Source organism: Lissotriton helveticus, chromosome 4_1, assembly GCF_964261635.1.
Source record: "Lissotriton helveticus chromosome 4_1, aLisHel1.1, whole genome shotgun sequence".
In the NCBI taxonomy this organism is placed as follows: Eukaryota; Metazoa; Chordata; class Amphibia; order Caudata; family Salamandridae; genus Lissotriton; species Lissotriton helveticus.
This window is the reverse complement of record NC_136063.1, coordinates 83,914,563-83,925,356: the sequence shown is the minus strand read 5'-3', so window position 1 is coordinate 83,925,356 and position 10,794 is coordinate 83,914,563. Positions and strand designations below refer to the sequence as shown.

General features: G+C 52.9%; 1 protein-coding gene across 1 annotated transcript; it reads right to left on the bottom strand.

The window, feature by feature from the left end:
- Positions 1-759: 759 nt before the first annotated feature.
- On the bottom strand, positions 760-1,198 carry LOC144827019 (histone H2B 1.2-like). Its single transcript, XM_078685485.1, has one exon. It carries the CDS (start codon positions 1,158-1,160, stop codon positions 780-782), a length of 381 nt encoding a protein of 126 aa, XP_078541611.1. The 5' UTR covers positions 1,161-1,198; the 3' UTR covers positions 760-779.
- Positions 1,199-10,794: the final 9,596 nt, after the last annotated feature.

Below are 10,794 nucleotides of genomic sequence, written 5' to 3'. Positions count from 1 at the left end.
AGCACTCTGTGTTCACAGTGCACCAACACCTCTCCAATGTGTCCTTCATTTTAAAGCGTTGTTTGGGTAGAGGGTTGTGGTCGGGATCCGCGGGTCACAAGCCAGCACTATGGGGCATCTGTGCCCCCGGTACGTCGGGTTCTGAGAGTACCTCGAGTACTGGGCAACTTATACCGGCTCTGGGGGGGGGAACCAGAGCACTCTGTGTTCACAGTGCACAAACACCTCTTAAACGTGTCCTTCATTTAATAGAGCGCTTCTTTGGGGGTAGAGGATTGTGTAGGGATCCGCTGGTCACAAGCCAGCGCTATGGCGCATCTGTGCTCCCGGTACATCGGGTTCATGTGTCCGATTTCAGGAACGTTTGCCCCGGGGCGGATTATAGCCGTTCCCCAGGGTCTTAGAAGTACTAACACAACGTTAAACCCGCTCACACAAACACTGTTCGCCCCATACATGGAAAAGAATAAGCCCAAGGGCAGATGCACGAATTCCCAGTGGGTTTATGTAACCGCATCGTTACAGTGCTTATGTGACACTTGGTCCCAACGAGGGCTCATTCATAGGGATATGTTAATTTAAAGAGGCAAAACGGGTTGACTGCTCTGTCGGCCCTCGGTTTGCAGCAAGCCCCGTGAGAGCGGGCCTTTCTGCACTCAACATTACCCTTCTAAAACACATATTTCTCAAGTGATAACAGAAGCACATTAGCTCTTAGAGGAGGAAGTGATTGGCCCTTAAAAGAGCCGTTGTGTTCGTTGGTGATGCGCCTCGAAGCCTTACTTGGCGCTGGTGTACTTGGTGACGGCCTTGGTGCCCTCCGACACGGCGTGCTTGGCCAGCTCTCCGGGCAGCAGAAGGCGGACTGCAGTCTGGATCTCCCGGGAGGTGATGGTGCGCCGCGAGTTGTAGAGAGCCAGTTTGGAAGACTCGCTAGCGATGCGCTCGAAGATGTCGTTCACGAAGGAGTTCATGATGCCCATGGCCTTGGAGGAAATGCCGGTATCTGGGTGCACCTGCTTCATCACTTTGTAAATGTAGATGGCATAGCTTTCCTTCCTGCTCTTCCTGCGCTTCTTCCCGTCCTTCTTGGGCGGCTTGGAGAGCGCTTTCTTGGAGCCCTTCTTGGGAGCCGGCGCGGACTTGGCTGGTTCAGGCATGGTCGAAGATATTTCACTGCTTGCTGTGAAGCCGAGAGAAATAAAGCCTACGCGCTCTGCACTTGTATTTATGGGCTTGGCGTGCAAAGCAGTCTTCTTCCCGGTTCTCCCTTCTCATTGGCAGGCTCCCCACTTCCTATGTTAAGTCCTCCTCCAATGAGAAGTACTATCAGCGCCTAGCTGTCAACCAATCAGACGCTCCCGAAGTCTTTATATCACCGAGTCCAGCAGAAAGAGAAGTATTATTCTCTCTGTTGTGTGACTGAGACCCCGAGACCGATCGCCATGTCTGGACGAGGAAAGCAAGGAGGAAAGGCCCGCGCCAAGGCCAAGACACGCTCTTCCAGAGCCGGGCTCCAGTTCCCCGTGGGCCGTGTGCACAGGCTGCTCCGGAAGGGAAGCTACGCCGAGAGGGTGGGCGCCGGTGCCCCCGTCTATCTGGCTGCAGTGCTGGAGTACCTGACCGCTGAGATCCTGGAGCTGGCTGGCAACGCGGCCCGGGACAACAAGAAGACCCGCATCATCCCCAGACACCTCCAGCTGGCCATCCGCAACGACGAGGAGCTGAACAAGCTGCTGGGCCGAGTCACCATCGCCCAGGGAGGAGTCTTGCCCAACATCCAGGCCGTGCTGCTGCCCAAGAAAACCGAGAGCCACAAGGCGCAGGGCAAAGCAAGCAAGTAAAGGCCCGCAGACCCCCGTGGAAACACACCCTAAACACAAAGGCTCTTTTCAGGGCCAACCACAGACTCCATCAAAGAGCTTATCCGTGCCATGGTGTTACTCTAGCGGCTTCATAGATGCGGCAGCGCCCGCAACCGTAGCTTTGTAGCGGAGGGCATGCCCAAGCTCTGGCCGTACACTTTAATGTAGTCCCGTCCCAAAGCCTAGCATGAGGCCGACCATATTATGTTTTTTTTTTTTTTTTTTGTATATACATATATAATTTTAATTTTCAGGGACACATTTTGCAGACTCTTCCCCAGCTGAGCGGGCACCGAGCGAGAGGGTTAGCCGGGCCGCGGTGACAAGTGGGGGCCTGGAAGGTGGAGTGTGTGTGTGTGTGTGTGTTTGACTGATCAGTGCACCGGCGGCAGCTGCTGAGCCCGATCGGGAGCCGCTGACAAAGAGGCGGGCTGGGAGCGCGCTCCTTTTTCAAACAATATTCTACATATATATTTTTTCATTCTTGGGGGACACATTTTGCAGGCTTGCCCCAGCCGGGCGCGAGATGTGGGCAGTGTTACGTGGTTGCAGGCGGCCAAACGCCCCGGGGTGGTGCCGGTGAGGCCGCTAACGTGTGCTGGCTCCATTAAAACATGTCCGAGCCTTCTGCTGATATTGGAGAGGGGGCACCGGAAGGCATGGGATAGGTGGGCCGCGGTCACAAGTGGGGGCCGGGAAGGAAGGTGCTTGCGTGTGTTTGACTGATCCGTGCACCGACGGAAGCTGCTGAGCCAGCCCATGACAAAGGCGGGCTGGGAGCCCGCTCTTTTTCAAACGGCAACGGCAGCTCCAGTCCCCGCTCCCTGCAGAGGGCGGGCCGGGGCCCGGGCTCTCCCGCCTCACTGGGCGTCACTTGGTGCTCCCGCGCAGGTCCGCTCCGCCTCCATATAAGCAGCCGTGCGGGCCTAAGTCGTCATTTCTGCTCACAGCATCAAGAGGAGAACATGTCTGGACGCGGCAAAGGAGGGAAGGGGCTCGGCAAAGGCGGCGCCAAGAGGCACCGCAAGGTGCTCCGGGACAACATCCAGGGCATCACCAAGCCGGCCATTCGCCGCCTGGCGCGCCGTGGCGGAGTCAAGCGCATCTCCGGCCTCATCTACGAGGAGACCCGCGGGGTGCTCAAGGTTTTCCTGGAGAACGTGATCCGGGACGCCGTCACCTACACCGAGCACGCCAAGAGGAAGACCGTCACCGCCATGGATGTGGTCTATGCCCTGAAGCGCCAGGGCCGCACCCTCTACGGATTCGGCGGTTAAACACTCGACTTGCCCACGGAAAAACGCAAAACACCAACCCAAAGGCTCTTTTAAGAGCCGACCACGATGTCATGGGAGAGCTGTGTCTATGCACTATTGTTCCCGCAGAGCCGGGATCGGCTACTCGCTAGCCCAATACCAGGGGATTTGCTCCGGTGCCACCCTACCATGTCGGGCGCTGTCCCGTGGCCCCAGGAGCCCGCCATTCAGGAGCCCTGGACTGGGTCCCTAAGGGGGTGTTTAGACCGGCCCAGGTGCCCGCCATTATGGAGCCCTTGCCTGGGGACCTACGGTGGGTTTAGCCCGGCCCAGGGTCCCGTTTTCCTGGAGCTCTAAACTGGGGACCTAAGGCGTGTTTAGCCCGGCCCAGGGGCCCGCAACCATGGAGCCCTAAACTGGTGACCTAAGGCGGGCTCAGCCCGGTCCAGGGGCCCGCCACCACGGAGCCCTGGACTGGGGACCTAATTCGTGTTTAGCCCGTCCCAGGGTCCCGTTATCCTGGAGCCCTTCACTGGGGAGATAAGGCAGGTTTAGCCCGGCCCAGGTGCATGCCAACATGGAGCCCTTGCCTGGGGACCTACTGTGGGTTCAGCCCGGTCCAGCGGCCTGCCATCATGGAGCCCTTGCCTGGGGACCTAAGGTGGGTTTAGCACGGCCCAGGGGCCTGCCATCATGGAGCCCTTGCCTGGGGACCTAAGGTGGGTTCAGCCCGGTCCAGGGGGCCTGCCATCATGGAGCCCTGGACTGGGGACCTAAGGAGTGTTTAGCCCGTCCCAGGGTCTCGTTATCCTGGAGCCCTTTACTGGGGAGATAAGGCAGTTTTAGCCCGGCCCAGGGGCCCGCCATCATGGAGCCCTTGCCTGGGGACCTAAGGTGGGTTCAGTCCGGTCCAGGGGCCTGCCATCATGGAGCCCTGGGCTGGGGACCTACGGTGGGTTTAGCCCGGCCCAGGGGCCCGCCATCATGGAGCCCTTGCCTGGGGACCTAAGGTGGGTTCAGCCCGGTCCAGGGGCCTGCCATCATGGAGCCCTGGACTGGGGACCTACGGTGGGTTTAGCCCGGCCCAGGGGCCCGCCATCATGGAGCCCATGTCTGGGGACCGAAGGTGGGTTCAGCCCGGTCCAGGGGCCTGCCATCATGGAGCCCTGGACTGGGGACCTAAGGTAGGTTCAGCCCGGTCCAGGGGCCTGCCATCACGGAGCCCTGGCCTGGGGACCTAATTGGTGTTTAGCCCGTCCCAGGGTCACGTTATCCTGGAGCCCTTCACAGGGGAGATAAGGCAGGTTTAGCCCGGCCCAGGGGCACGCCAACATGGAGCCCTTTCCTGGGGACCTACTGTGGGTTCAGCCCAGTCCAGCGGCCTGCCATCATGGAGCCCTTGCCTGGGGACCTAAGGTGGGTGTAGCACGGCCCAGGGGCCCGCCATCATGGAGCCCTTGCCTGGGGACCTAAAGTGGGTTTAGCCCGGCTCAGGGTCCCACGAGTCACGCAGTTCACCGACTATTAAGCCCCCCACGTAGTGGGGGCTTACAGCGCCCGGCTGGGAGACAAAGTTGGAGTCAGCGCGGCCATTCCGCCGCCCGGCCATCTGGTCGCCGCAGCTCACTGGGCCATCTGGTCGGCGACCAGATGGCCCAGTCAGCTACGGCGACCAGATGGCCGGGCGGCGGAATGGCCGTGCTAACTCCAACTTTGTCTTCCGCCCAGGAGCATAAGCCCTAGGGGCTTAATAGTCGATACAACAGGGTTCCCATGCAGGCCCATAGGAAGAGGGTGTGGGGTCCTAAATGATGTGGCGAACCACCATGTCCGTTTACGGGTCCCCGTGGGCCTTTACACAACGCTTTCAGTATTTTTCTTTTTTTGTGTGTGGACATTTTGGTTCAAGGGGACGTGGGCACTACTTCTACCCAGGGCTGGTGAGCTCCGATTCGGGTAAAATTTCCGCATTTCCCCCTTAGCTGGAGGTCGGCAAAAAAAAACTAAACAAAAAACGATACATACATTTTTTCTTCTTTTTTTCTAACTTTATGTTCAAGGGGACCAAGTCACTTTTTCTACCCAGGGCCGATGAACTCCGATTCGGGTAACATTTCCGGTTTCCCCCCTTAGCTGGAGGTCGGCAAAAAAAATAACTATATATATACATTTTTTTTTTTTTTACTATTTCCTTAGTTTCAAGGGGACAAAGTCACTTGTTCTACCCAGGGCTGGGGAGCTCCGATTCGGGTACAATTTCGGGTTTCCCCCCTTAGCCGGAGGTCGGCAAAAAAAAAAAAAATCTAAATTTTTTTTTTTTTTTTTTTTAACTAACTTTAGGTTCAAGGGGACAACGTCACTGTTTCTACCCGAGGATGTGGAGCTCCGATCCGGGTAAAACTTCAGGTTTTCCCCCTAAGCTGAAGGTGGTCCAAAATAAATAAATAAATAAAAAAATATATACACATACAATTTTTTTCTTCTTCTTCAAATAACTCTAGGTTGAAGGGGACAAAGTCACTTTTTCTACCCGGCCTATGGATCTCCGATCCGGGTACAATTTACCCATTTAAAACTGTTAATACAAAATATATATATATATATATTTTGCTCAATGTTTAGGTTCTAGGGGACTAAGTCACTTTTTCTACACAGGGCTATGGAGCTCCGATTAGGGTAATGTTTCAGGATTTCCCCTTTGGCTGGAGGCGGAGAAAAAAAAAAACGTCATTCAAAAGGTATATAAAGCCCTTTGCATTATCAGATCCTAGCCTTCAGTGTCCCAAGCCCATTTCTAGCCTGCAGGCACAAAGTGTCTATTTCTGCACAGGGCTATGGAGCTCCGCGCAGGGTGAGATCCCCCCCTGTTACAGTATCAGCACAAGGCTGTGGGCCCATTCCTAGCCTCCAAACACCTCTTTTAGGGATACTTGTAACATTTGGCGGAGTTAATCTTCAAAGGGGATACAGTTGCTCCTACTAGCCTGGGCTATGGAGCTCCGTTCAGGGTAAGATGTCAGGTTCCAACCCTGGCTGGAGGTGGGCAAACAAAAGAATTCTTTATTCCAACACTGTGTCTAACCCCTTTACAGTATCAGACCCAGGCCTGCAAGACCCTAGGCACATTTCCAGCCTCCAGGCACCTATTTACGTGATACTTGTGACATTATGAAGCCTGCAGCTTCAAGGGGACAAAGTCACTCCTCCTACCCAGGGTTAAGGAACTCCGCGCAGGGTAAGAATTCAGGTTATCCCCCTGGCTGGAGGTGTTTAAGCAAAACACTTCACATGCCCAATAAATTGTATTTCACCCTTTCCCAGTAGCAGGAAAGGCATGCAAGGCCTTGTGCCTACTTCCAGCCTCCAGGCACCAATGTTACTGATACCTGTGACATTTGGTGGTGTTAAGCTTCAAGGGGATGAAGTCACACCTTCTACCCAGGGTTATGGAGCTCCGCGCAGGGTAAGAATTTAGGTTATCCCCTTGGCTGGAGGTGTTAAAGCAAAACACCTCACATGCCCAATAAAGTATATTTCACCCCTCCAGAGTATCAGGAAAGGACTGCAAGGCCTTGGGCCTACATCCATTCTCCAGGCACCAATTGTACTGATACCTGTGACATTTGGTGTTGTTCAACTTCAAGGGGATGAAGTCACACCTTCTACCCAGGGTTATAGAGCTCAGTGCAGGGTATGATTTCAGGTTCTCCCCCTGGCTTGAGGTGTTGAAGCAAAACACTTCACATGCCCAATAAATTGTATTTCGCCCCTTCACAGTATCAGGAAAGGCCTGCAAGGCCTTGGGCCTACTTCCAGCCTCCAGACACCAATTGTACTGATACCTGTGACATTTGGTGTTGTTCAACTTCAAGGGGATGAAGTCACACTTTCTACCCAGGGTTATGGAGCTCAGCGCAGGGTAAGATTTCAGCTTTTCACCCCTAGCTGGATGTGTTGAAGCAAAACACTTCTCATTCCCAATAAAGTCTATTTCACCCCTCCACAGTATCAGGAAAGGCCTGCAAGGCATTGTGCCCTTTTCCAGCCTCCAGGCACCAATGTTACTGATACCTGTGACATTTGGTGGTGGTAAGCTTCAAGGGGATGAAGTCACACCTTCTACCCAGGGTTATGGAGCTCAGCGCAGGGTAAGATTTCAGCTTTTCACCCCTAGCTGGATGTGTTGAAGCAAAACACTTCTCATTCCCAATAAAGTCTATTTCACCCCTCCACAGTATCAGGAAAGGCCTGCAAGGCCTTGGGCCTACTTCCAGCCCCTAGGCACCTGTTATTGTGATACTTGTGACATTTGGAGGTGTTCAGCTTCAAGGGGATAAAGCCACACCTCCTACCCAGGGTTATGGAGCTCAGCGCAGGGTAAGATTTCACCTTTTCACCCCTAGCTGGATGTGTTGAAGCAAAACACTTCTCATGCCCAATAAAGTCTATTTCACCCCTCCACGGTATCAGGAAAGGCCTGCAAGGCCTTGGGCCTACTTCCAGCCCCCAGGCACCAATGTTACTGACACCTGTGACATTTGGTGGTGTTAAGCTTCAAGGGGAAGAAGTCACACCTTTTATCCAGGGCTATGGAGCTCAGCGCAGGGTAAGATTTCAGGTTATCCCCCTGGCTTGAGGTGTTAAAGCAAAACACTACACATGCCAAGTAAAGTCTATTTCACTCCTTCAGAGTATCAGGAAAGGCCTGCAAGGCCTTGAGCCTACATCCATTCTCCAGGCACCAATTGTACTGATACCTGTGACATTTGGTGTTGTTCAACTTCAAGGGGATGAAGTCACACCTTCTACCCAGGGTTATGGAGCTCAGCGCAGGGTAAGATTTCAGCTTTTCACCCCTAGCTGGATGTGTTGAAGCAAAACACTTCTCATTCCCAATAAAGTCTATTTCACCACTCCACGGTATCAGGAAAGGCCTGCAAGGCCTTGGGCCTATTTCCAGCCTCCAGGCACTAATTTTACTGATACCTGTGACATTTGGTGGTGTTAAGCTTCAAGGGGAAGAAGTTGCACCTTCTACCCAGGGTTATGGAGCTCAGCGCAGGGTAAGATTTCAGCTTTTCACCCCTAGCTGGATGTGTTGAAGCAAAACACCTCACATGCCCAATAAAGTCTATTTCACCCCTTCACAGTATCAGGAAAGGCCTGCAATGCCTTGGGCCTACATCCATTTTCCAGGCACCAATTGTACTGATACCTGTGACATTTGGTGTTGTTCAACTTCAAGGGGATGAAGTCACACCTTCTACCCAGGGTTATAGAGCTCAGTGCAGGGTATGATTTCAGGTTCTCCCCCTGGCTTGAGGTGTTAAAGCAAAACACTTCACATGCCCAATAAATTGTATTTCGCCCCTTCACAGTATCAGGAAAGGCCTGCAAGGCCTTGGGCCTACTTCCAGCCTCCAGACACCAATTGTACTGATACCTGTGACATTTGGTGTTGTTCAACTTCAAGGGGATGAAGTCACACTTTCTACCCAGGGTTATGGAGCTCAGTGCAGGGTAAGATTTCAGTTTATCCCCCTGGCCTGAGGTGTTAAAGCAAAACACTTCAAATGCCCAATAAAGTCTATTTCACCCCTTCACAGTATCAGGAAAGGCCTGCAAGGCATTGTGCCTTCTTCCAGCCTCCAGGCACCAATGTTACTGATACCTGTGACATTTGGTGGTGGTAAGCTTCAAGGGGATGAAGTCACACCTTCTACCCAGGGTTATGGAGCTCAGCGCAGGGTAAGATTTCAGCTTTTCACCCCTAGCTGGATGTGTTGAAGCAAAACACTTCTCATTATCCAGTATTATGGGTGTCTTTCATAGATTCACATGCCTGAATCATTCCCCGTCGTCGAGATGGGAGCCCCGGTAATAGAAAAGTAATGTCCTATAGACATACATAGAGAAAAATAGGCCTAAGGGCCTTGCCTTAGTAGCCTATCTATGTCCTTTTGTGAAAAGGACCAAATTCCAAAGGTAGCCAATCAGCTACCACCTCCCTCTAGAACCTTCCTGCCAGGAGCCTCAGTCTCTCAGATTTTCTACCGCACGTTGTGCTAGGGAGTCCCCACCTGAGCTCTCCTCAGGTTTCTTCAAATTCTTTACTTTCTTCACAAAAACTTGGATTCTACTTCAAATATGGCTGAACAACAGAAAAGAGGACTATTCAGAGCTTGTTCTTCTTGTGGCAAGAAGAGACTGCACGTCGACGACAAGCATGAGACTTGCCTCTACTGCCTCTACCCTGACCACACAGTAAAGGACTGCAGGGTATGTAGAACATTCTCTACCAAAACCCTTAAGGATAGAGAAGGCAGACTGCTCCTCTGGCTAAACAGACTAAAAACCAGAGATGTTGAGGTGCTCTCCTCGGAGGGCAGTGAAATGGCCTCAGTTTCCTCAAAACTGTCCTTAAAAAGGCCAAGGGAGGCTTCCCCTGGCCATCCAGACGTCCCTCACAAAAAGACTACTTCAAAGTCTTCTGAGGCAAGATCTGATACGTCTGTGAAGGATGCTGCAACCTTCAGAAAGCCATCGCAGTCCTCGTCGTCTACTTCGATGACATTATCTTCAAGAAAAACGAACTATGTTTCCACATCGACGACGACGATCTCGACGACGGTGGCATCGTCAGCCTTGACTTCAACGACGACGACCACCCACTCGTCGACGACGGGTAAGCCAATATCGTCGATTGTACTTATTAAAAAACAGCAATCGTTTGTCAAAACTCCGTCGTCATCTCCGTCGACGTTGACAAAACAGAAAACACCGACATCGTCGACGAGAATTCAGTCGACGTCCACCGCATCGTCGACGAAGACACCGACGACGGTAGGAGCACCGCCGACGACAACTACACCGTCGACGGCTACTACGACGCCGACGACAAAACTGCCGTCGACGTCCACGACGACGGCGAAGGCACCGTCGACGACCGCATCGACGACGGCGAAGGTACCGTCGACGCCAACTCCGTCGACGGCTAAGGCACCGTCGACGGCTACTCCGTCGACGACCGCCTCGTCGACGACAGCTTCATCGGCGAAGGGACACTCGACGCTTGAAAAGCGATCGACGGCGATACCGTCGACGACCTCGTCGACGACCTCGTCGACGACGACATCATCGACGCCATGGAAAAAAGCGGAGTTAATTCCATCAAAAAAGGTCACCAAACTCCCTATTACGCCCGAATTAACATCACCCAGTAGGGTTCAATCACTGCTTCCTTCTCACATACTTCAAGCTGACGAATCAGATGATGACCACTTCGAACAAGCTACTAGCCCGTCAGATCTCAACGTCAAATGCCAGAGTACTGACGATGACGGAGATGATGTTATATTTACGGAAGAAACTATTCAGGCTCAGGTACATACTCAAGTCACTCCAATGATAGTATTACCGGCCGAGATAGTTCAGGATCTTCAATTCCTGATCACAGACTATAAAAAGAGATTCCCAGAATCGTCAGCGACACCATCACATGGCAATTCTCAAGAATCTTCCACACAGCAAAGATCACCAAGGGCAAGACCAACGCCTTTGGTTATTCCTCAAGATACTGAACAGGTTCACAACATACAATCCTCTGATGATGACGACGAACCTCCTGAGGAAGGTGAGGTTAGAGATGACCTCTCTCAAAACAGAGATGATGA

What these genes read in the sequence shown, in the direction of transcription:
- LOC144827019 (XM_078685485.1), bottom strand. Translation starts at nt 1,160, where the DNA reads ATGCCTGAACCAGCCAAGTCCGCGCCGGCTCCCAAGAAGGGCTCCAAG.